We start from the raw sequence: 27,067 nt of genomic DNA, 5'->3' as shown, positions 1-27,067 counted from the left end.
TTCCTGGGCACTCAACGGCGCCCTCTAGGCGCCCTCTTCGGTGAACAAGCCTCAACATGGGCGAAACACGCGTCCTCGGTTCATGACTAATCTGCTAATGCTTCTTTGAGACCAAGCCAGTGCACGGACAGGACTCATTATCACTCCACACTGGTATCGTATGTTACTGACAGAATACTCTGTCTGATTAGCCTTAATTATTACTTATTTTAATTTCCTTTTGATCAGCCTGCAAATCGCTACTAGAGCAGCAAATATTCCCAGTTCATAACTGCCTATTAAGGTTGATATTAGGTATTTTCTTTTGTCAGCTTGCAAAATTTATTTAAAATTTTATTTATATATTAATACATTGCTTATGGTTCATTGTACCTGTTCAGCCAACAGCTGATTACTTGGTCTGATAACCTAATATTTTGGAATATACTGATAGATCATCAATGTGGTCAGCTTAATTATTGAGGTTGAATTTGGTATCTGATGAACTGACATAATTATATACATGATGTTCCTTTTTTATGCTGACTGGCTGTCAATTTTCTTGCTCTAACTTAAATGTGTATTCTTGAGATTTATGTGGGATATTTAACCCTATTATTTTTTACCCAGCATATAAAGGGTGTTTATATCCTCTGTGTTGAGTACATATGTATAGCTCAAGACACATTTAGGTGCTGCTCTCAATTAATTTTGGTTAACGTACGCAGTTTATTTACCAATGTTTCTTTTTATATTGTTCAATACCATTTGATTTAGGACTTTATCACATGTGCTGTACACCGATGTCATCTTCATCATTTTCAGTCATATTATCTACTATGTAATGTGTGCATCACTAGTAAGGCATGCTTCTGCATTCCTTCTTTTGAAACTTATCACCAATCAATTGGATGTTTCTGTTGTAAACAGTCCTACATTTTTCTCTTACAAGTTTATATCATGTGCATAGGGCAGATCCCCAATTATTTTCAGTGATACCAATTAAACCTACAGTCATATTTTACTGATTATGCCCAAACCCGTCTGATCTTGGAAGCGATACAGTAAAAGCCTGGTTAGTACTAGTATGGGAGACAGCCTAGGAAGACCTGGTACTGCAGGATAAAAAGAACTGCACTGTTCCAATGGGGTTAATAGGACGGCACATGGTGTAACTTGTACACCAATATCTGTGGTATTTTCCTATTTCATTAAAGTACATTCACTATTATTTTTCTTGTGTGGTATGTGAATTGCAGAAATTGTCTTAATAAATGTTTTCGCCAATTTATTTATACTTGTTATTATTGGTACCTCTGAATATTATTTTTAATACTTATATTAAAAGTTAATTTTTAAACTTAATATCTTTGAATATTTCTTCTAAGTGTGCCCCAACAAATAGCTTTACTTTTTTCTTAGTGTATGGTTTATGCATTTGCAATTTGCTTTTTATTGTCGACGTTTTGTAAAGTTAAAGCTAAAGTTAGGAATGCCAAAAGACTTTTGTCCTCATGTAAAATCTGCTTATATTCCCTTTTTCTTCAGCATTGATGTTTTACATAATATACATAGACAATCATTGCACAGCTCCTGGAAACCTCCCTTTAAAGAGACAGACCCACTAAAAGAAAAAGCGAGTTATAAAATACTGACATCCATGCAGGGGCGGATTGGGCCGCCGGGACAGCGGGAAAGTTCCCGCTGGGCCAGCCGCATTAACCCCTTTGCTGCTGGCCAACACTGCCTGCTGGCTGCCGCGCTTCCGGAATTTGCTTTCCGCTATGGAACGTAACCTGGAAGCTCCGGGCTCCACAATGAATGTGCAGCATCCCATCCCTCCCTCAGCTTCTGCTGCCCTCCGTCACCTCACCTTTCTCTGTGGGATGGTCAGAGCCAAGCCAGGCTGCGGGAGATGAGGTGGACCACGCAGGGGGAAGGGTGTGTGTAGCTATGCCAGGGATGGAGTAGCTGGACATGGAAGGCAGCCGGAGGAGCTGGACGTGACTGACAGGGGCTCCCCCTCGCTGTGTGAAGCTGCTGTCAGTGCTGTGAAAGGGACGACGGTCAGGACCGCTAGAGGCCGGTTCGGGGGGCGGGGCCGGACTGATTACACAATTAGACCCGCTAAATTACGTAAATTGCACCATTTAGCCCCGCCCCCTCCTTGTGGACCCATGAATTCCCCATTACATCTCCCATCCTGCCCACTTTCCAGTGAAGTGGGCAGGATGAGGGAGATCTGCCTACATCTCCAGGGGGTGCGGGGGGCTACCCGAAAAATCGTGAGCCTCCTGCTACTTCAGGGAGTGTAGGCAAGTATGGCTGGGACCCATGAGCTGCGGTGAGCTGAGGTGACCCTGGAGTGGAGGTGATTCTTGTTCAGCTTTTTCCACTCCTATCCTGCCCGCTACTCCAAAATACTACTCCTATCCTGTCCTACTTTCCATTATTACTCCCATCCTGCCCCCTGAACTACTACTACTCCCCTTCTGCCCCACACTACTACCACTCCAAGCTTGCACCTGCTCTGCCATTACTACTACTTCCATCCTGCCCCTTGGTATGCACTACTACTCCCATTCAACCCCCTGCTTCCCACTAGTACTACTCCCGTCCTGCCCCCTGCATCCCACTACTATTACTACTCCTATCCTGACCCCAGTGGCGGCAGAGTATATGAAGCTCATGCTTCAGGTGCTAGTTTCGATGGGGGCGATTGGCTCACCAGCCCTACCCCCTGGCCTCACAGTACAGTTTCCACCATAGCTACCATCCCCGCCTCTGAAACATACCCGTAACCCGGCCAGGGACCTACACTACTCACCAAATCCTTTTTTTCACCTGTTGGGGGTCAATGTGTTTTTTTTCCCTGTGGGGGCCATAGTGTTTTATTGATTTCTGTACGGGTCAGTCTATTTGTTTTTCCAGTGGGGACCAATGTGTTTTATTTTTTTTCTGTGTGGGCCAATGTGTTTTTTTTTTCTTGTGGGTGCCAAAGTGTTTCATTTTTTCCTGTCAGGTATCAATGTGTGTATTTTTTTCCTGTGGGGGCCAATGTATATGTTTTTTTCTGTGGGGGCCGGGGTGTGTTATTTTTTTCTTGTTGAGGCTAATGTGTGTTTTTCTTGTGGGTGCCAATGTGTTTAATTTTTTCCTGTCAGGTATCAACGTGTGTATTTTTTTCCTGTGGAGATAAATGTGTTTTATTTTTTTTCATGGGGAACAATGTGTATTAATTTTTTTCCTGTGGGGACCAAAGTGTGTTATTTTTTTGCTTGTGCATTGTTTTTCATTTGCACATGTGTCTGAGTTGCAGTGCGGATTTAGGGCCTGATTCAGAGCAGAATGCTCTGAGCAGAGCACTCGCTCTGAATCAGGGCCCTCCTCCATGAAAATGGAGCATCCTCCTGGACGCTCGCATAGCTGTGGGTGACCATCCACAGCATATGCGAGCGTCCATGATGATGGTCGCGATGGTCTTGACCATCGCGACCATCAGGCTTGCGACGGAGACCCTGCGGTAGGGTCTCGCTGCCGCAAGCCCTGGAGTGATTTTGGCTCTATCAGAGCCAAAATCACTCCCACTGACATCACTAGTCAGTGGGGCCGGCTTCAGACGGTAGGCGTTCCCATGGGAACGCCTCCGCTTGGCAGGCACGCCCCCGGCACGCCCACCAAAGGGGGCGTGCTGTCAATCAACATCAACAGCACGCCCCCTTTGGTGCGAGACCCGGAGCGATGGAGAGCCCGTCGCTTGCCGGGTCTCGCGCATGCGCACGACGGAGCTCCCTCCGTCGTGCGCATGCGCAGTGGGGGAACATCGACCCGCTTGCAAGCGTACTGCCGCTCACGAGCGGGTCTGAATGACCCCCTTAGATCCATGCACCACAAAGTGTATTAGAAATGTGTTGGGTATTCCTAGGTGGTCACATGGCAGGGTTGCTGACATTTAGCTCCCTCCTACCGGGAGGGAGCTGTCGGGCAACAACACTGGGGGAGTCTCGCGGCAAAAAGGGGGCGTGTTGCAGGAGAAAGGGGGTGTGGCTTGGATAATAACACGTTGTTGGGGGTGAGATTAATGGCATTGTGATGTATGGGGCAGGGCTATGATGACGCGAATCAGTGCGAATCGCGTCACCGGCCCGGGGTTTATGCAGGTGGGTCGCTGGGGCTGGGAGACTTGCTTGCCTTTCTAGGGGGGCCGGGAGAGGCACCTGATTTTTGGGAGGCTCCCGGCCAAATCGGAATGGTAGGTAAGTATGTCACATGGGGTTGGCTATAGAGAAGCTGAATTGCTCACATTGGAGGTAATACGGATGATCTGCATCTAGCATAGGGTTGGTGAAAGTCCCAATAGTGAAACCAACGGTGGTGTCTAAAGACTTAGGGGTCTATTTATCAAGCAGTGAAAAGTGTGGAGAAGTGAATTAGTAGAGAAGTTGCCCATAGCAACCAATCAGGTCCTACCTATTATTTGATAGACTGTACTTGATAAATGCTACTTAAAAGCATATCCGTTACTATCGGCAACTTCTCCACTTGTTCACTTCCCCACACTTTGCACTGCTTGATAAATAGACCTCTTAGACACTGACAGTGTGCGTCTCAGTACTTGCATATTCAGACGCATGGCTGTACACCAGAGAAGAGCGTTGTAATGTCATTAGCCTAAAGTCACAGATGCAACTGCAGCAAAAGACACAAGGACAGCTGCAACTGTGTCCAACTCAGGGGTAAATTTACTAAAATGAGAGTTTTTAGAAGTGAGTTTTAGAAGTGATGTTGCCCATAGCAACCAATCAGATTCTAGCTATTATCTTCTAGATGGTGCTAGTTAAATGTTAAGTAGAATCTGATTGGTTGCTATTAGGGATGTGCAGGCTCGGATAGGTTCGAGTTTGCACGTGGAGTTCGGATTTTTCCCTCCAAAAAAACGGAACTCAGAACGAGGCAAAACGTCATCTTACATGGACGAACATCATCATTCCTGGACAAAAGACCAGGAATGATGATGTTCGTCCATGTAAGATGACGTTTTGCCTCGTTCTGAGTTCCGTTTTTTTGGAGGGAAAAATCCGAACTCCACGTGCAAACTCGAACCTATCCGAGCCTGCACATCCCTAGTTGCTATGGGCAGAATCAGGCCCTATGAGAATGGATCCCGCACCCCTCGACAGACCCCTCCTCCTCAACAGACCCCGTCCCTATTAGGGTTGCTTCCATAAATTTCCCGAGCTGGTTTTCCATCCCAATCTGCCCCTGCATCCATGCACTGTATTGCATCACATGAGTCCTAGTGCCACCAGAGAACTAACAGTAGATGCTCTATTCATTTATAACGTTGGTCTTACTGCAGGGACTTGAAGCAATTATCTTTGTGAAGACCAGCGTTTCAGCATGACAAAGTAAAGCTGGGTACACATTAGATGATTTTTAAAAATGATTTGGCTGATTCCGACAGATCAGAATAACAAATTTTTAGAATCGTCAACTGTATATGCACTATGCTCGCTCCTGTGGGGGCGGCCGTCACATCTTCAGGTCACCCCTACGTGCAGCTCAATCTGACAATCTCGATTCCCCACAAATTATGCAGTGTGTATGCACTACTAGATGACCAAGCGATATGTTAACATCATATAATTAACGATCTAACCATCAGACAATTAAAAATATCATTCAGTCGTTTGGTAGATTGCACAGTGTGTATGCACTATGGGCCTGATTCATTACGGATCGCTAGTGCGATTGTAGTTGCGATTACACACGCAGTCTCACTGTGAAAATATTCTAATGATTGCAATCGTAATGCCGTCACAGCCAAACATTAGGATGCCCACTTTACCTTACACACATCCGCAATGCTTGGCAAGTCTGCGAAACCATCGAACTTCCAAACAGAAGATGTGACTGATCTGCGCACTGGCAGTGGTAATGCTTCTAAAAAAATCGTTTAAGTATCAATATGTCCTTTTCAGATAGGCTGAACACTACATACAACACCTAAATTACCATACTATGTCATTGGCATATACCCAAATGTCATAGCTCATACTAAACTCAACCTCCTGTTACAGAACTTCAAGAATATGAACCTTCATGAAATGTTAGATCCTATACAGTTATAAAAACTACCACATTATCCCCCAATAATAAATTTCTATTTGACCATTCTATAATCATGTGCACACATGACACCATATTCAGACTCAATATACATACATAGAAGCAGGTCCGGCAACAGGGGGTACTAAGGGTACACCCGTACCGTGCCCTGAGGTTCAGAGGTGCAGAAAATGATGGGGCCACTGCAGCAACTAAATTTGATATACAGACTGACCACACTGGCCGGCCGCACAACTAAGCAAAATAAAGCCAGTCATGCATACCTCCCAACTGTCCCGCATTCAGCAGGACAGTCCCGTTTTTCTGGGACTGTCCCACTGTCTCACTCGCGGGCCGCAGTGGGGGGGAAGTTGGGGAGAGCACATACCGATGCTCTGAATAGCAGCGGGCGTGGAGAAGGTGAACAGATGCCGCATCTGTTCACCTGTGTAGGGGGCTGCCCAGCATCTCGGAGACTGCTGGGCACACCCCCTATGATGACATAAACGGGGTTTGCTGCGAGGCTCCGCCTCATTTCCAATAAACCCCACCCCTTTTCATCGGAGCTCCGCCCACTTCTCACCAACGCACCTTAGGCGCGTGAAGTGTCCCTCTCTGTGGAACACAAAAGTTGGGAGGTATGAGCCATGGCACCATCTCTCAGCCCCCCTCCGAGTACCCTCATCACCTGGTTCGTGCTGTGCCTATTAATGAATGATGCAGCGGTGACATTACATGCAATGCTGCCCCTCCCCTGGCAATTCTGTCCCTGCCTCCCTCACACGCAGGGGAGGGATGTGTTGGTGCTGGGTCAGGCGTGGTGGGTTCAGGGGTGGTGGTGTGTGCGTGTTCGAGGGGGGCTCCCCAGAGACATCAGCGTACTTGGCCCCAAGATTTCTATTGCCGACCCTGCATACAAGATGTATAGTAGGTACAGTCAATAGGAAATTATACACAAGAACATTGTATTAGTGATTGTGTGGTTCTGTTCTAGTTTCTAAAGGTAATGCTGGAACCTGTAGTTCCACAAAGGCAAAAATAATGCTAGGCCTATCCCATCTAGAACAAGTAGACAGATAATTGCTGCTAAACTACAAGTCCCAGAGATATCTCAGCAGCGCAAGTCAGGTACAGACCTATACATACAGTATATAAGCCCCATATCCCCAGCTTGCTGCACTATTGCATACAGGCTCTCACTATAATGCCCAGGTCGTTCTGATGTGTACCCTGCCTTAGGCAGCTGCCTAAAAGTGCCAGCCCCTGGAGGGTGCTGTTGAGTCCACCAACCTTCTGGTTGGTCTAATAAGCCGCCGCTATCTGCCCCAACTCCTGTATGATCTTTTCACTCCAGGCTGCCAGCAAGTCTCTGCCGTGGCCACCCAGGCTGTCAGCCTCAGCTCTGATGTGTGCTGTGCTGCTGTGTGCTAAGGATAAGGAAGAGGTGGCCACCACACTGCCTGCATGTTCCATGTCTTTGAATGCAGAGTGCAGAGCAGTGCAGTGTCGTGTCAGGGGGAGATTTGGAGGATTATCAGAAGAACCTTCCTGGCTGTCGGGTATATGCATTCACTGACATGGAACATGCAGGCAGTGTGGGGGCCACCCCTTCCCTCTCCTGAAGTCCTCTCCTTCTACCCATGGATTCCCAGCCTGTCAATCACAAAAGAAGCTCCGCCCCTCTACACTTCATGAGGAGCTGCTGCCCAATTGCTTCTTGGTGAGAATTCATATGTGTATGTATGCATGTATTTATGTATGTATGTGTATGTATGCATGTATTTATGTATGTATGTGTATGTATGTGTGTGTATGTATGCATGTATTTATGTATGTGTGTATTTATGTATGTGTGTGTATGTATGCATGTATTTATGTATGTGTGTATTTATGTATGTGTGTGTATGTATGCATGTATTTATGTATGTGTGTATTTATGTATGTGTGTGTATGTATGTATATGTGTGTATGTATGTATGTGTGTGTGTATGTATTTATGTATGTATGCATACTTACCTACCCTCCCGATTTGGTCGGGAGCCTCCCGAAAATCGGGTGCCGCTCCCGACCTCCCGGGAAGGCAGTTAATCCCCCCGCGCTTGTAAGGAAAAACCTCGGCAGCAGGGGCGCCGGTGACGCGATTCGCATCATCGTGGTTCCGCCTCTGGCTGCACAATGCCATTAATCCGGGCATTGTGAAGAGGGGGCGGAGCCATGATGACACGATTGCACTACCACGCCCCCATGCTCCGCCCCCAACACTGCATCAGCTGCCGGGCCCCGTCCCCTTTGACCGCGTCACGCCCCAGAAAAATGGGACTGTCCCTCAGAATGCGGGACAGTTGGGAGGTATGCATGCATACATATATATATATATATATATGCATATTGCACATACACACATATACTGTACATCTATAGCTAAACACAAACATGTATATGTCACACATACATCACACACACACACACTTACCTTGCAACAGCTGCAGGTTGTAGATGAAGACATGACCATGTCATTAGGCTCCTCTAATGGAAAATACATTTTGGCCCCAGGACATTACGTCATAGTCAATGAGAGGATCAGGATCTAAGAAGCTCATTCAGACCCACTCGCTAGATGCGTTCTTTCGCTCCCAGCATATGCAAATTTGGCCAAGTGATGGCACGGCAGGCAATCGCACGACAAGGCTTAAGCATGCCCACTATGTTCTGGCGTGTGATCACTTTGTGTATGTAGACGCTCACCAGCCTGTCTTAAGCCGCCCACTAATGCCCATCATCTTCAGGAAGTGTATGCAAGCATGGGTACATCATGTACCATCGGATGTGAACGCAGCGCTTGAGGTAGACTGTACCCTACCTCAAGCACTACGATCACTTCAGTGTGAAATACAACCAAGTGACGTGTACTATGACGCTGCCTGTTAATTATGCGCACCTCTGAAACGGCGTTATTTCTGTCAGACACGACCGCGTTCACATCTACACTCCCCCGTTTCTAGTGGCCTGCCCCTGTTACCACAAATGGCTTCTCCTGTCACTCACTCTGCTGGGCTGTCTATGCTGGGCGAGCGAACACTTCTTGATCTTTCGCACTGGTTTACGCACATGCACTGCGATGCATACTCATGCACACAATGCAATCATCGGCCAGCTATGAACAAACACTTCTTAACGTCCGGGTCTGAATCAGCTCCTGAGTTCCTGCTTGTTCCTGCTGAAAAATACCGCTGCATATATACAGTATATATATAATATATATATTATATATACAAAATATGTAATGCCTAACCGGCAAAACACAACACGGCACCTATGTGATAAATATTATTACTTGTCCCTGCGGGTTATATTACCTAGGGATAACATCACGGAAATGTAAGGAACAAATGGCCCTCCATAGGTCAGCCATAAAAGCGGCACTTGGAGGTAAACCTATGGATCAGCCGGTGGCATCTCATTTTCGTGATTATATACATCAGTTAGCTTCTCTTAGATACAAGATAATAGATCATGTGCCAGATGGATGAGAGGTGGTGACCGATTAAAAACTTTAACTAGATTAGAAGCAACCTGGATATTCAAGTTGGACACTGTAGCCTATCGAGGTTTAAATGAGCGTATTGCATGGAATTCGTTAATGTGATGAAATAATGGGGGATACAAATATTTGAAAGTATTTAATGTAGTTAATTGAGACATGTAATCATCAGTTTAACATGTTGTATTTTGTATAGCATAGTTCTCTTATATTATGCATTTTACTGCATTATGTTTTTGATTGGGTGCTAATTGTGCATATCCTATTGTTACAATGTTGTTATCTTCATAGATTTTAATGTGATTCGATGTTTATTGATTTTTCTTTACTCTTTTGCACATTTTTCTGACAGGTAGTAGCCGGAGTAGCGCTTCAGGTTTCTATGGAGACCGCCGGAGCTTGAGGCTGTTGCGTCATCATGATGCGCCGCACACAGGCTCCGGTCGCGTGCACACTTCTCTGCTGTCTCAGTCACAACTCATTTGTCTTCGGGTGGGGATATAAGGTAAGCTGTACATGTGTTTGTTGTGTTTATGTCTTCCTGATGACGGGGCGTGATAGCCCAGAAACGTTGACGTAAAAACTTTTCCTATTTTGCCGGTTAGGCATTACATATTTTGTGTACCTGATATTTCCAAGGGCACGCAGGCAATTGTTTAAGGAATGGGGAGTGCCGAACCTATCTGCTTGTTTATATATATATATATATATATATTCCAAAGGGATCCGGCACTCACTGAAAAGATACTAACTGCACCCCGTTGCCTGCACATGTACGTCCGGACTCCAGACCGGCAATAATAGAAGAAAGGAAAGGTGAGCTTATGTTGTATACTTTGTCCTGACGAAAATGATAACTCATAGAAATATGGACCACAGGAGTAAAATCCTTTAATGCATACCAAATCTTCTGAGTGCCGCACTTTCCTTACCTCTATATATATATATATATATATATATATATATATATATATATATATGTTTGATAAGCGAAACTGGTTCAAGCGACTAGCATGACTTAAGTATAATGGTGTGTTATAACCCACTGGGTCAAAAATGAAGTGCAGTAGTGTTCATACAGTGTTCTCCCCAGAAAAGTTTGGCAGCCGGGTGGCATCAAGTAGCAGCAGGGTGGCAGCCTTCGTGCAAAAAGGGGCGTAGCTTTCCATGGAGGGGGTGTGGCCACCAATAGTATCAATTCACATTAAGCCCACACAATATGGCCCCTTTATTGCCCATGATGTACACAGTATGCCCCCTTATTGCCCAATATATACACAGTATGTCCCCTTATTGCACATTATGCCCACACAGTATGGCCCCTTATTGCACACTATGCCTGGCTTGGGTGTTGGGAGGGGGTGGGGGTAGATAGCAAGGGCAGTATTGTGGACAAGGAGGTGGTTAAGGACAGGCAGTGCTACGGGTAAGGACGGGGGTGGACACAGCAGTCAGGGTAAATGGGAATTAATACCAGGTGAAGGGGCCACACAGGTGGAGAGTGACAGGGGCCACAAAGTCAGCCAGTAACACCAATGACAGGAGTCCTTACCTTTCAGGGTGCTCCTCTACCAGCACCGTTTACACCTGGGCAACTGGTCTGCACACCTCCCCAGCCCGGGTCCGACATCCCCACTGAGGCACAGTGAATAGAGAGTGGCTGTGGCGGGAGCAGCGTGTGATAGAGAGGGACCGGAGTGAGGCTGAGTAAGCCAGGAACACAGAACGACGAGCAGGCGGCAGCTGCAGAAGGCGCACACAGAGGGAGGAGGAGCCGCAAGTGCCAGGGTGATTCTGGGAGCTGTAGTGATGAGAATCTGCCGGCGGCGATTGGTTGAGAAGATGCCACAGGCGTTATTGGTTTCTGCGGCGCTGCGCAAACAGCGGGCGGCGCTGCAGGTCCTGGACGGCAAGATAATTTTGTTGGGCGGACCGCCCTTTACATAGAGCCTTGGGAGAACACGGTTATATATATATATGTGCATAAGTCTTGTAGCAAAGTGCAGTAAAGTGCTTTATGAAAAAAGTGCAGTGTGTGCAAAGTGTACTACTAAAGTGCTGAAATGGAACAATAATTTAACTGTTTAAAATTACAACCAGGTGGATAATAAAGTGCAATGTATCCACCTGGTAACCCATTAAAGGTTGATTAGAGGTTGTGATCATTGCTAGGCTGTGTTTTGGATGTTTGGTTATGTATCAATAAATTGCTATATATATCTTTATTGCACTCTGGCCCTGATTCAGAGCCGGACACTCTGACAGAGCGCTCGCTCTGAATCAGGGCCGTCCTTCCTGATTTTTAGAGCAGCCTCCTGGCTGCTCGTATAGCTGTGGGTGACCACCAATGGTCAAGACCATCACGACCATCGGGCTTGCGACGAGACCCTTGTGGTAGGGTCCTTCCTATGGGAAGGAGTTCCGGAGATGCGAAGAGGGATCTAAGCGGATTCCTCCTCTGCATCTCCTTGGGATGAGAAATGACTGCCAGGTAACCCTTTGTTTTCAAGTGTTTTCTCAGGTGCAGTCAGCAGAATAATTCTAAAACTCCACCACCAACAACAACTATGGGCCATACTTAATATGGGGCGAAAAGTCTGTCATTGGCGATAATTTATCGCTGATGACGTAATTTTCGCCAGTTTCAGTTATCCCAATATTCAATTTCAAAGACTTTTCACCGGTGCGAAAAGTCTTTGTAAAAAAAATGGGTATAAGTTTTCTCCATGTAATACATGGTGAAAAAAAGTGCAGAATTGGGGTTTTGGGGTGCAGAATAAAAGAAAATAGCCTGCAGCCTTTTTAATGTCCCCTAAAAGTAATCTGTGTCAAAAAACATTTTTAAAAAATCCTCAGGACACCCCAAAAAATGTACTTTCATTTTGGGGGCGAAAAAAAAAATATTGGGGAAAAAGTTTTAAACTACCAAAAATGATTCAGGGGGGTTTCCCATGTATGCGGCTGGTAGCGGCAGGTGCATTTTCTAGAATACGGTTGGTAGTGGCAGGTGCATTTTTGAAGAATTTTAAAAAATAACTTTAGGGACTTAAAAATATGCTTGTACCCATTTTCATGTGCCCCAAATTTGATAGGCATTGTTATTTTTACTCCCCCAAAAAAGCTAAGTGCTATTCTTCACTAGTTCTTCACAGGCGCATTTATGCACCTGCCGCGGCTATGTAAAAACCCGACTATCTTCAGCAGGCCAAATCGGGGGTACCCAAAGTGATCCCCCATGTCAGAACATCTTTTGGGAGGTGACAGCATGATTTCCCCAAAAACAAACAGCACTTTTCGATACTTATCTTTCCGCCGGGTATAGTTTTCGCCGGATACAAATTGAATACGGGGATAAGCAGGCACGCGCCCAATACTATACCCTGCAAAAAACGGCGATGATGGCGAAAAGTCCGACCTCGGACTTTTCTCTTCAAATTAATTATGGCCCTAAAGAGGACACCGTGACTGTGCGTCATGCTGTTGCTGATACGTACTTCTACTTAAGCCTCTATAATTTATTTAATTTCTAGGTCTGAAAGGTTAAATTCTTTACAATACAAGCTAGCCTTCTATAGTTAATTAGCATCCATGATAAAAGATACAAGCAAAACACCATCTGCGTCAGTCCAGCAAGGAGATTTGTCAGTGATGCCACAGAGGCCCTCTTCCAAGCTCAAAAATGTATATGAATTAATATATTATTTTTAATTACCCTGATTTGCAACTTCAAGCATTTGTCAACATCAATTGATTGTAATAGGAGAAGTAACAGTATCAGCTACAAGTTAGCTACATGAAATGGGCATCATCTATGGTGGTGGCCTGTCTGGTAAAGCATAGCTGGTACCATCATCAGCTTCCATGCTGCTGTCACATGATCACCTGCTGCTGTTTACTTTCAAAACTCTGAGTGGCAGTTGGGAGTCAGAGACAGTTGGACTGTCGGCAGGATGGCGTCGCATCTGGAGGAAGCCAGGAGCTCAGAGGATGAGGAGTTTTCTATCTACAAGAGAAGAAAGAAGATGATGGCTTTGAAGAAAAGAAAGATATCTGACAGTTTGGAGGAGTCTTGGGCCATCAAGAAGGCCAAAAAGAGGATTTCCACCAAGTCTCCCAAGAAAGGAAGAAAGAAGTGCCTGCATGTGAAAAACAGCTCTGATGATGGGAGCCAGAAAAGTTTTTCTATGGATTATACCAACCAAAAGAGTGATAAGAGGAGGAAGAGAGAGGATCAGATAGAAGAAATTGGCATAGACAGTGGAATGATTGCAGACAGGAAGAGAAGGAAAACATCTGGGGAGGTCATTCGCTTTGGTGACTCTAGAAGGAGACAGGAACGAGCAGGTATGGCCGTATCAATATATAAGACATGACAACCAGTAGACTTGGAATAATACAAACCTTACAAGAAAACAACAAAAACAATCTGGACAGTTTAGACCACTCCCATTATCCACAATTACCACACCCATTTCCTATGAGAATCACACATCCGACAAATTATGTACCTTTTGCCTTTATAAAAAGTGGAACTGGTGGTAAATATGATAACCTTTATGAAGTCATTATTCAATATTATCTGAGGTAATCATTTATGGCCATCACATGCAGTATAACAATATCAGGATTTGCAGCTGAAATTATGAATATAATTAGAAATAGGTGTTTAATTTGGCTATAAGTCTTCTTTATCTGTTATTTTCCATCTCTTGGGTCTCTAACTGTTTGCTCAAGTTAGCATAGTCCAAGACTACATCTACTGCCCCTAAAGGGAATGTAATCATGGGTCCCACTTAGGGGTAAGGCCAACCACTAGTGAGGTGATATACTGCCATTAGTGGGGTTGTGGTAATTCCAACGAGAACTTGCTTAATGCTAAAGTGTAGTATATAAAGAAAAAGAGTTTAATATATTCTATGAAAAAGAACTACAGTGATGAAATGTGCATTAATCAATAAACAACCTTAATTTATATGGATAAACATATGCATTAATAAATACAAAAACGTACTTTGCTGTTCAAGGGACTACCTGGGACTGTCTGTTATTAGTCTTTTTTTTAACTCAGATAATGATCTCTGTTGGTTTTCCTAAAAATATCACAGTTGGGGCTCTATTCAGCAAACACATTTCTATTAAACAATGCGGATATGAGTGTTACCACATTTTTCCCACTATACAGCAAAGTGTTACCAGAGAAGATAACGCAATTATCTTCTCCATTAATACCAGCTCGCACAGTATCACACTGTAGAGCAGAAGCCATTGCTCCCTACAGCTCTTTAACATTTTTGCAACTCATCAAGCATCAAAACATTAAATAAAGGTATAGACGCTTATTTTATATAATATCATCTCAGAATAGCGTCATATGAAGAAAAATCCTTCTTTCAGCCTGAAAACAACCAGGGTAGAGGGATCTTGTACAATCAGTCCCTGTAGCCGTTCCAAGCAGTATAATGACACAGATTTGTAAAAAATTTATATATATATATATATATATAGCCCATCCCTGAGCTTTTTTATATTGCGCCTCTTTATACACTCCTCTATAGAAACTCCAATTTGGAGACGGAGGAGCATGTTGGGAAGATAAGCAGTATGTATTCAAGCCAGAGAAGCACCAGGAAGGCTAAAAATGGTGGAAAAATGGGCGTGGTCACTTAAAAATGGGGCATGTGAACATGACACACCCCTTTATCGTCACTCTGACCATTCCTTTCCATATGCACCTTAACCCCAGTAGTGCCCCTTATACAGTACCCCCAGTATACAATGTCCCCAGTTGTGGTCCCTCTTATGCAGGCCCATAGTAGTGCCCCTTTTACAGTACCCCCAGTAGTGGTCCCCCTTAAGCAGCCCCCATTAGTTCCCCCAGTAGTGGTCCCCCTTATGCAGCCCCTTATTAGTTCCCCTTATTCAGTGCCCCCAGTAGTGGTCCCCCTTATGCAGGCCCCCAGCAGCGATCCCCCCTATACAGGGCCTCCTGTAGTGGTTCTCCCTATTTAGTGCCCCCAGTAGTGGTCCCCTAGTAGTAAGCCCCTTATATAGTGCCCCCAGTAGTAGTTTCCCCCCAATAGTAGTCCCCAGTAGAGGTTCCCCCTCCCGATGCAGTACCCCCAGTAGTAGCCCCCACAGTAATGGTGTCCCCAGTAGTAGTAGCAGCTCCCCCCCCAGTAATGGTGTCCCCAGTAGTAGTAGCTCCCCCCCAGTAATGGTGTCCCCAGTAGTAGTAGCTCCCCCCAGTAATGGTGTCCCCAGTAGTAGTAGTCCCCCCCAGTAATGGTGTCCCCAGTAGTAGTAGCTCCCCCCCAGTAATGGTGTCCCCAGTAGTAGTAGCTCCTCCCAGTAATGGTGTCCCCAGTAGTAGTAGTCCCCCCCAGTAATGGTGTCCCCAGTAGTAGTAGCTCCCCCCAGTAATGGTGTCCCCAGTAGTAGTAGTCCCCCCAGTAATGGTGTCCCCAGTAGTAGTAGCTCCCCCGGTAATGGTGTCCCCAGTAGTAGTAGTCCCCCCCAGTAATGGTGTCCCCAGTAGTAGTAGCTTCCCCCAGTAATGGTGTCCCCAGTAGTAGTGGCTGCCCCCAGTAATGGTCTCCCCAGTAGTAGTAGTCCCCCCCAGTAATGGTGTCCCCAGTAGTAGTAGTCCCCCCCAGTAATGGTGTCCCCAGTAGTAGTAGCTTCCCCCAGTAATGGTGTCCCCAGTAGTAGTGGCTACCCCCCAGTAATGGTGTCCCCAGTAGTAGTAGCTCCCCCCCAGTAATGGTGTCCCCAGTAGTAGCTCCCCCCAGTAATGGTGTCCAATGCAAAACTAATCCATATGCACTGTCCATAAGCAGCCCTGCAGCACCACCACTCCAGTCCCTCCACACTACAGAATCCTATCTATGACACCTGACCCTCCCTGGCTGGCAGTCCCAACCAGTCCATAGCATCTGACAGTCACTGAATGGCAGCGCAGCAGCTGACTGGTACACACACTAACTGTGAGATGCGGTAAGCAAAATCAATTAATTGAATTAGTTTTGCATTGGATTTACATATAGAATATTATGGGATAGTATTTAAAACAAAAACGCTGTGCTGCTACTGCCAAATATATATCTAATATAAAAAAATGGGTATAAGCAGAGGGTGGCTTTAAAATGGTCTATCTATCTCATATCTATCTATCTATCTAATATCTATCTATCTATCTATCTATCTATCTATCTATCTATCTATCACATATCTATCTATCTATATAATATCTATCTATCTAATATCTGTCTATCTCATAGCTATCTATCTACAGTATCTACTCTATCTATCTATCTCATATTTATCTATCTACAGTATCTATCGATCGTTCTATCTATCTCATATTTATCTATCTATCTCATATCTATCTATCTATATCACATCTACATACCTCCCAACTGGATGCGGGACATCCCGTTTTTCTGGGACTGTCCCGCTGTCCCACCCGCGCGCCGCAGTGTCCCGCGGTGGGGGGGAAGTTGGGGAGAGCACAAACCGCTCTCCCCAAGCACGTCCCCCAAAGTGACGAAAATGGGGGAAGTCGCGAGGCTCTTTCCCATTTTCCATAGACACCTAGCTAAGTTAGAATGTTGGGAGGTATGCATCTATCTATGTCACATCTATCTATCTATCTATCTATCTATCTATCTATCTATCTATCTATCTGTCTTCTATATCATATCTATCTCTCTATCTCATATCTATCTCATCTATTTATCTGTCTCCTATATCACATTTATCTCTCTATCTATGTCACATCTATCTATCTATTTATCTATCTATCTGTCTCCTATATCATATCTATCTCTCTATCTCATATCTATCTATCTATCTATCTATCTATCTATCTATCTATCTATCTATCTATCTATCTATCTCATATCTGTCTCATCTATTTGTCTATGTCTCCTATATCATATTTATCTCTCTATCTATGTCACATCTATCTATCTATCTCCTATATCATATCTATCTATCTATCTATCTATCTATCTATCTATCTATCTATCTATCTATCTATCTGTCTGTCTCCTATATCATATCTATCTCTCTGTCTCATATCTATCTATCTGTCTCATATCTGTCTCATCTATTTATCTATGTCTCCTATATCACATTTATCTCTCTATCTATGTCACATCTATCTATCTATTTATCTATCTGTCTCCTATATCATATCTATCTCTCTATCTCATATCTATCTATCTATCTATCTATCTATCTATCTATCTATCTCATCTATTTGTCTATGTCTCCTATATCATATTTATCTCTCTATCTATGTCACATCTATCTATCTCCTATATCATATCTATCTATCTATCTATCTATCTATCTATCTATCTATCTATCTATCTATCGTGGGGTCCTGGGCAAGTTATAGATGATAATGTGGTTACTTCTGCAACATATGACTTGCAGTAGTGGTGTTGGCATTATGTGGCAATACAGGGGTGACAAAGGCTCATTGTCTATGTAATATGTATGGGGGTATCTCTGTTCAGTGTATAGCTAATATATATATGGGGGTATCTCTGTTCAATGTATAGCTGTAACACTTGTTTTGGCAAATGCAGGGGAGATATATCTGGGCGAGGGGGGTCAAGGGGGCCCCCCAGAGATATCAGTGTACCAGGCCCCAAGATTTCTGTTGGTGGCCCTGCCCATGGCTCAATTAAAGATATACCCTTAGTGACCTTCTGTAGCTTGTTTTCTGCTGTCATGTCCCCTCAATCTGTATATCCTCCCCCTCAGCCTGATGGCCTTAGGTTATACTGTAGGTATGTGATTTATACCTGTTATTCATGTGCAGTCCTCTCACCTCTGCAGCTGCTTAGCACCACCTAGCCTTAAATTGCCCCACCAGCCATAATGCAATCACTATGTGTCGGGGGGAGGGGGTGATTACTCCTTCTAGGGGTGAGCGGGTTCGGATTTCTGAAATCCGAACCCCCCCGAGCCCCCCCGATCCGAGTCCGATCCGAGTCAGGCTCGACTTTTCCCGCCTGACTCGGATCTGACATCGAGGCAAAACGTCATCATCCCGCCTTCCGAGTCTCGCGGGTTTTGGATCCTATATAAGGTACCCGCGTCGGCGCCATTTTCTCACTCGGCTGTGGACAGTGAAGAGGGAGGGTGGGAGTTAGTGCTGTGTAGTGTAGTGTAGTGTAGTGCTGCTGTTGTCCACTACTTCAAAGTCCATAGGGGCTGGCTGTGTTGTGCTGTGCTGCTGTTGTTAATAGGGGCTGTGTCCACTACTTCAAAGTCCATAGGGGCTGGCTGGACTGTGTTGTGCAGTCAGTTCCAAAGTCCTGTGCAGTGTCCCAGTCCTAAAGGGGTGCTGTAGTGTTGTCCAGGGGGTGCTCTGTCCATCAGGGGTGCTCCCCCCAAGTGCTAAAAAAATAATATATTTTCTGTGTTTGTGAATTGTGTGCGCAGTAGCCGCACGTGCATCAACAAAGTAGTGCCAAGCGTGCGCCTGTGTCATAAGTAAAGGGCCGGCTGGCTTGACCGTTAAGGGTGCTGTAACCCCCGAAAGTACACTCCAGTCCAAACCAAAAAAAAAATTATTTTCTGTGTTTGTGAATTGTGTGCGCAGTAGCCGCACGTGCATCAACAAAGTAGTGCCAAGCGTGCGCCTGTGTCATAAGTAAAGGGCCGGCTGGCTTGACCGTTAAGGGTGCTGTAACCCCCGAAAGTACACTCCAGTCCAAACCTAAAAAAAAATTATTTTCTGTGTTTGTGAATTGTGTGCGCAGTAGCCGCACGTGCATCAACAAAGTAGTGCCAAGCGTGCGCCTGTGTCATAAGTAAAGGGCCGGCTGGCTTGACCGTTAAAGGGTGCTGTAACCCCCGAAAGTACACTCCAGTCCAAACCAAAAAAAAATTATTTTCTGTGTTTGTGAATTGTGTGCGCAGTAGCCGCACGTGCATCAACAAAGTAGTGCCAAGCGTGCGCCTGTGTCATAAGTAAAGGGCCGGCTGGCTTGACCGTTAAGGGTGCTGTAACCCCCGAAAGTACACTCCAGTCCAAACCTAAAAAAAAATTATTTTCTGTGTTTGTGAATTGTGTGCGCAGTAGCCGCACGTGCATCAACAAAGTAGTGCCAAGAGTGCCCCTGTGTCATAAGTAAAGGGCCGGCTGGCTTGACCGTTAAAGGGTGCTGTAACCCCCGAAAGTACACTCCAGTCCAAACCAAAAAAAAATTATTTTCTGTGTTTGTGAATTGTGTGCGCAGTAGCCGCACGTGCATCAACAAAGTAGTGCCAAGCGTGCGCCTGTGTCATAAGTAAAGGGCCGGCTGGCTTGACCGTTAAAGGGTGCTGTAACCCCTGAAAGTACACTCCAGTCCAAACCAAAAAAAAATTATTTTCTGTGTTTGTGAATTGTGTGCGCAGTAGCCGCACGTGCATCAACAAAGTAGTGTCAAGCGTTCGCCTGTGTCATAAGTAAAGGGCCGGCTGGCTTGACCGTTAAGGGTGCTGTAACCCCCGAAAGTACACTCCAGTCCAAACCAAAAAAAAAATTATTTTCTGTGTTTGTGAATTGTGTGCGCAGTAGCCGCACGTGCATCAACAAAGTAGTGCCAAGCGTGCGCCTGTGTCATAAGTAAAGGGCCGGCTGGCTTGACCGTTAAGGGTGCTGTAACCCCCGAAAGTACACTCCAGTCCAAACCAAAAAAAAAATTATTTTCTGTGTTTGTGAATTGTGTGCGCAGTAGCCGCACGTGCATCAACAAAGTAGTGCCAAGCGTGCGCCTGTGTCATAAGTAAAGGGCCGGCTGGCTTGACCGTTAAGGGTGCTGTAACCCCCGAAAGTACACTCCAGTCCAAACCTAAAAAAAAATTATTTTCTGTGTTTGTGAATTGTGTGCGCAGTAGCCGCACGTGCATCAACAAAGTAGTGCCAAGCGTGCGCCTGTGTCATAAGTAAAGGGCCGGCTGGCTTGACCGTTAAAGGGTGCTGTAACCCCCGAAAGTACACTCCAGTCCAAACCAAAAAAAAATTATTTTCTGTGGTTGTGAATTGTGTGCGCAGTAGCCGCACGTGCATCAACAAAGTAGTGCCAAGCGTGCGCCTGTATCATAAGTAAAGGGCCGGCTGGCTTGACCGTTAAGGGTGCTGTAACCCCCGAAAGTACACTCCAGTCCAAACCTAAAAAAAAATTATTTTCTGTGTTTGTGAATTGTGTGCGCAGTAGCCGCACGTGCATCAACAAAGTAGTGCCAAGAGTGCCCCTGTGTCATAAGTAAAGGGCCGGCTGGCTTGACCGTTAAAGGGTGCTGTAACCCCCGAAAGTACACTCCAGTCCAAACCAAAAAAAAATTATTTTCTGTGTTTGTGAATTGTGTGCGCAGTAGCCGCACGTGCATCAACAAAGTAGTGCCAAGCGTGCGCCTGTGTCATAAGTAAAGGGCCGGCTGGCTTGACCGTTAAAGGGTGCTGTAACCCCTGAAAGTACACTCCAGTCCAAACCAAAAAAAAATTATTTTCTGTGTTTGTGAATTGTGTGCGCAGTAGCCGCACGTGCATCAACAAAGTAGTGTCAAGCGTTCGCCTGTGTCATAAGTAAAGGGCCGGCTGGCTTGACCGTTAAGGGTGCTGTAACCCCCGAAAGTACACTCCAGTCCAAACCAAAAAAAAAAATATTTTCTGTGTTTGTGAATTGTGTGCGCAGTAGCCGCACGTGCATCAACAAAGTAGTGCCAAGCGTGCGCCTGTGTCATAAGTAAAGGGCCGGCTGGCTTGACCGTTAAGGGTGCTGTAACCCCCGAAAGTACACTCCAGTCCAAACCAAAAAAAAAATTATTTTCTGTGTTTGTGAATTGTGTGCGCAGTAGCCGCACGTGCATCAACAAAGTAGTGCCAAGCGTGCGCCTGTGTCATAAGTAAAGGGCCGGCTGGCTTGACCGTTAAGGGTGCTGTAACCCCCGAAAGTACACTCCAGTCCAAACCTAAAAAAAAATTATTTTCTGTGTTTGTGAATTGTGTGCGCAGTAGCCGCACGTGCATCAACAAAGTAGTGCCAAGCGTGCGCCTGTGTCATAAGTAAAGGGCCGGCTGGCTTGACCGTTAAAGGGTGCTGTAACCCCCGAAAGTACACTCCAGTCCAAACCAAAAAAAAATTATTTTCTGTGGTTGTGAATTGTGTGCGCTGTAGCCGCACGTGCATCAACAAAGTAGTGCCAAGCGTGCGCCTGTGTCATAAGTAAAGGGCCGGCTGGCTTGACCGTTAAGGGTGCTGTAACCCCCGAAAGTACACTCCAGTCCAAACCTAAAAAAAAATTATTTTCTGTGTTTGTGAATTGTGTGCGCAGTAGCCGCACGTGCATCAACAAAGTAGTGCCAAGAGTGCGCCTGTGTCATAAGTAAAGGGCCGGCTGGCTTGACCGTTAAAGGGTGCTGTAACCCCCGAAAGTACACTCCAGTCCAAACCAAAAAAAAATTATTTTCTGTGTTTGTGAATTGTGTGCGCAGTAGCCGCACGTGCATCAACAAAGTAGTGCCAAGCGTGCGCCTGTGTCATAAGTAAAGGGCCGGCTGGCTTGACCGTTAAAGGGTGCTGTAACCCCTGAAAGTACACTCCAGTCCAAACCAAAAAAAAATTATTTTCTGTGTTTGTGAATTGTGTGCGCAGTAGCCGCACGTGCATCAACAAAGTAGTGCCAAGCGTGCGCCTGTGTCATAAGTAAAGGGCCGGCTGGCTTGACCGTTAAGGGTGCTGTAACTCCCGAAAGTACACTCCAGTCCAAACCAAAAAAAAAATTATTTTCTGTGTTTGTGAATTGTGTGCGCAGTAGCCGCACGTGCATCAACAAAGTAGTGCCAAGCGTGCGCCTGTGTCATAAGTAAAGGGCCGGCTGGCTTGACCGTTAAGGGTGCTGTAACCCCCGAAAGTACACTCCAGTCCAAACCAAAAAAAAAATTATTTTCTGTGTTTGTGAATTGTGTGCGCAGTAGCCGCACGTGCATCAACAAAGTAGTGCCAAGCGTGCGCCTGTGTCATAAGTAAAGGGCCGGCTGGCTTGACCGTTAAGGGTGCTGTAACCCCCGAAAGTACACTCCAGTCCAAACCTAAAAAAAAATTATTTTCTGTGTTTGTGAATTGTGTGCGCAGTAGCCGCACGTGCATCAACAAAGTAGTGCCAAGCGTGCGCCTGTGTCATAAGTAAAGGGCCGGCTGGCTTGACCGTTAAAGGGTGCTGTAACCCCCGAAAGTACACTCCAGTCCAAACCAAAAAAAAATTATTTTCTGAGTTTGTGAATTGTGTGCGCAGTAGCCGCACGTGCATCAACAAAGTAGTGCCAAGCGTGCGCCTGTGTCATAAGTAAAGGGCCGGCTGGCTTGACCGTTAAAGGGTGCTGTAACCCCCAAAGTACACTCCAGTCCAAACCAAAAAAAAATTATTTTCTGTGTTTGTGAATTGTGTGCGCAGTAGCCGCACGTGCATCAACAAAGTAGTGCCAAGAGTGCGCCTGTGTCATAAGTAAAGGGCCGGCTGGCTTGACCGTTAAAGGGTGCTGTAACCCACAAAGTACACTCCAGTCCGAACCAAAAAAAAAATTATTTTCTGTGTTTAGCCGCACGTATATATCAAATCGATATAACATAAATGGAGGACCAAACTTTCTCCGATAAAAATAAAATAGAGAAAGATCAAGAACCACTTCCTCCTAGTGCTGAAGCTGCTGCCACTAGTCATGACATAGACGATAACATGCCATCAACGTCGTCTGCCAAGGCCGATGCCCAATGTCATAGTAGAGGGCACATACAATCCCAAATGGCAAAGTTCAGGAAAATGACCTTGAAAAAGACATTTAAATCAGCTGAAGAGAAACGTAAACTTGCCAATATGCCATTTACGACACGGAGTGGCAAGGAACGGCTAAGGTCGATCCCTAGTATGTTCATGACTAGTGGTTCAGCTTCACATGACGATGGAAGCACTCCTCCCACTAAAAAAATCAAAAGAGTTAAGCTGGCAAAAGCACAGCGAAGAACTGTGCTTTCTAAGAAGATATCACAAATCCCCAAAGAGAGTCCAAGTGTGGTGGTGGTTGCGATGCCTGACCTTCCCAGCACTGGACGGGAAGAGGTGGCTCTTTCCACCATTTGCACGCCCCCTGCAAGTGCTGAAAGGAGCACCCACAGTCCACTTGCTGATATGCAAATTGAAGATGTCACTGTTGAAGTACAACAGGATGAGGATACTGGTGTAGCTGGCGCTGAGGAGGAAGTTGGCGAGGAGGATTCTGATGGTGATGTGGTTTGTTTAAATCAGGCTCCGGGGGAGACAGTTGTTGTCCGTGGGATGAAAAAGCCCATCACGGTCATGCCTGGGCAGAAGACCAAACATTCCACCTCTTTGGTCTGGCAATATTTCTATCCAAATCCGGACAACAACTGTCTTGCCATATGTACCATATGTAAAGGTGAAATAAGTAGGGGTAGGGACGTCAACCACCTAGGAACATCCTCCCTTATACGGCACCTGCAGCGCGTTCATAAAAAGTTACTGTCAAGTTCAGAAACTTTGGCTCAGACCGTAAGCAGTCCAGGGACACCTAAATCCCGTTGTCCTGTTGTATCCAAGCGCCTGCAAACCACACCGTCAACTCCCTCCTCGTCAATTTCCTCCTTAGTCAGGATCGGAAGTAGTCCTGCAGGCCATATCACTGGCATGACTGACTCTCCTATCCGGGATTCCTCCGGAGGATCCTGCATTGCTACGCCTACTGCTGCCGCTGCTGCTGTTGCTGCTGCTGCTGGGAGTCGTTCATCATCCCAGAGAGGAAGTAGGAACACCACTACTTTTACTAAACAATTGACCCTCCAACAGTCCTTAGCGAGGAGGATGAAGTACGACAGCAGTCATCCTGAAGCAAAACGTATAACTGAGGCCTTGACTGCTATGTTGGTGTTAGACGTGCGTCCGGTATCCGCCATTAGTGCAGTGGGATTTAGACAATTGATGGAGGTAGTGTGTCCCCGGTTCCAAATCCCGTCTAGATTCCACTTCACTAGGCAGGCGATACCGAGACTGTACAGAAACGTCAGAAAAAGTGTCCTCAGTGTCCTGAAAAATGCCGTTGTACACAATGTCCACTTAACCACGGACATGTGGACAAGTGGAACAGGGCAGACTAAGGACTATATGACTGTGACAGCCCACTGGGTAGATGTATCACCTTACGCAGCAACAGCAGCAGCGTCACCAGTAGCAGCATCTCAGAAATGCCAGCTCGTTACAAGGCAGGCTACGCTGTGTATCACCGGTTTCAGTAAGAGGCACACCGCCGACAACCTCTTAGAGAAACTGAGGGAAATCATCGCCCAGTGGCTTACCCCACTTAGACTCTCCTGGGGATTTGTGATATCTGACAACGCCACCAATATTGTGCGGGCATTACATCTGGGCAAATTCCAGCACGTCCCATGTTTTGCTCACACAATAAACTTGGTGGTGCAGAATTTTCTGAAAAGCGACAGGGGCGTGCAGGAGACGCTTTGGGTGGCCCGAAAAATTTCTGGCCACTTTCGCCATTCAGCGACTGCGTGCCGAAGACTGGAGCGCCAGCAAACACTCTTGAACCTGCCCCGCCATCACCTGAAGCAAGAGGTTGTGACGCGGTGGAACTCAACCCTCTATATGCTTCAGAGGATGGAGGAGCAGCAAAAGGCCATACAAGCCTATACATCCACCTATGACATAGGCAAAGGAGGGGGTATGCACCTGACTCAAGCGCAGTGGAGAATGATTTCCGTGTTGTGCAAGGTTCTTCAGCCCTTCGAACTTGCCACACGTGAAGTCAGTTCAGACACTGCCAGCTTGAGTCAGGTCATTCCCCTCATCAGGCTTTTGCAGAAGCAGCTGGAGAAAGTGAAGGAGGAGCTAAGACGGAGCGATTCCGCTCGGCATGTGGGACTTGTGGATGAAGCCCTTCATTCGCTTTGCCAGGATTCCAGGGTGGTCAATCTGTTGAAATCAGACCACTACATTTTGGCCACCGTGCTCGATCCTAGGTTTAAAGCCTATGTGGTGTCTCTCTTTCCGGCCGACACAAGCCTGCAGAGGTGCAAAGACCTGCTGGTGAACACACTGTCAGCTGAAGCGGAACGTGACACGTCAACGGCTCCTTCTTCATTTTCTCCCGCAACTGGGGCTGCCAGGAAAAAACTTAGGTATCCTAAGCAACCCGCTGGCGGTGATGCAGGGCAGGCAGGACCAAGTTTGGACATCTGGTCCGGACTGAAGGACCTGGCAACAATTTCTGACATGTCTACTGTCACTGCATATGATACTGTCACCATTGACAGAATGGTGGAGGATTACATCGGTGACAGCATCCAAGTAGGCATGTCAGACAGTCCATACCTGTACTGGCAGGAAAAAGAGGCAATTTGGAGGCCCCTGTACAAACTGGCTCTATTTTACCTGAGTTGCCCCCCCTCCAGTGTGTACTCCGAAAGAGTGTTTAGTGCAGCCGGGAACCTTGTCAGCGAAAGGCGTAGGAGGTTGCTTCCACAGAATGTGGAGAAGATGATGTTCATCAAAATGAATTATCAGCTCTTCCAGGGAGACCAGCCTCCAGAAGGTACAGAGGGACCTGTGGTGGTGGATTCAAGTGGGGACGAGTTAATACTTTGTGAGGATGAGGATGTACACACTGAAGAGGGTGAGGAATCGGTGGATGAGGAGGATGAGGATGACATCTTGCCTCCGTAGAGCCAGTTTGTGCAGGGACACATTAATTGCCAGCTTGTTTTGTGGGGGCCCAAACGAACCAATCATTTCAGCCACAGTTGTGTGGCAGACCCTGGCGCTGAAATGATTGATTTGTTAAAGTGTGCATGTCCTGTTTATACAACATAAGGGTGGGTGGGAGGGCCCAAGGACAATTCCATCTTGCACCTCTTTTTTTCTTTGCATTATGTACAGTTTGGGGCCTAGTTTTTCTAACTGCCATCCTGCCTGCCACTGCAGTGTCACTCCTAGATGGGTCACGTGTTTGTGCCGCCCACTCGTGTCGCTTAGCATAGTCATCCAGCTACCTCGGTGCAACCTTTTGGACATAAAAACACTATTGTGAGGTGTGAGGTGTTCAGAATAGACTGGAAATGAGTGGAAATTAAGGTTATTGAGGTTAATAATAGCATAGGAGCAGAAAAACCTACAAATTCTGTGATTTTAGCTGTTTTTATGCTTTTTTTCAAAAAAATACAGATCCAAAACACAAAACCCAGAACCCAAAACACGGAAGGGTGGTTTTGGCAAAACCAATCCAGATCCAAAACACGAAGAAAGATCCAGATCCAAAACCAAAACACAAAACACGAAAAGTGGCCGGTGCACACCCCTAACTCCTTCTAGATAGAAAATGCAGCATTTCCCTTTTATCATGCATTGTTAGGGAAT

The 27,067-nt window shown here is 45.9% G+C and overlaps 1 protein-coding gene across 1 annotated transcript in view; it reads left to right on the top strand.

Annotated features, from left to right (window-relative positions):
- Window positions 1-2,300: 2,300 nt before the first annotated feature.
- Window positions 2,301-27,067, top strand: part of LOC148518396 (protein kinase C delta type-like) — a 39,235-nt gene continuing 14,468 nt past the window's right edge. Inside the window, exons 1-2 of the mRNA XM_088477454.1 lie at window positions 2,301-2,323; window positions 10,419-10,444. Of these exons, the coding sequence (XP_088333580.1) occupies window positions 2,301-2,323; window positions 10,419-10,444 (49 nt within the window). The remainder of the gene's footprint in view (window positions 2,324-10,418; window positions 10,445-27,067) is intronic.

The sequence above is a fragment of the Taudactylus pleione genome, unplaced genomic scaffold (assembly GCF_031769625.1).
Source record: "Taudactylus pleione unplaced genomic scaffold, aTauple2 ptg000201l, whole genome shotgun sequence".
In the NCBI taxonomy this organism is placed as follows: domain Eukaryota; kingdom Metazoa; phylum Chordata; class Amphibia; order Anura; family Myobatrachidae; genus Taudactylus; species Taudactylus pleione.
This window is presented reverse-complemented; position numbering and strand designations above follow the sequence as displayed.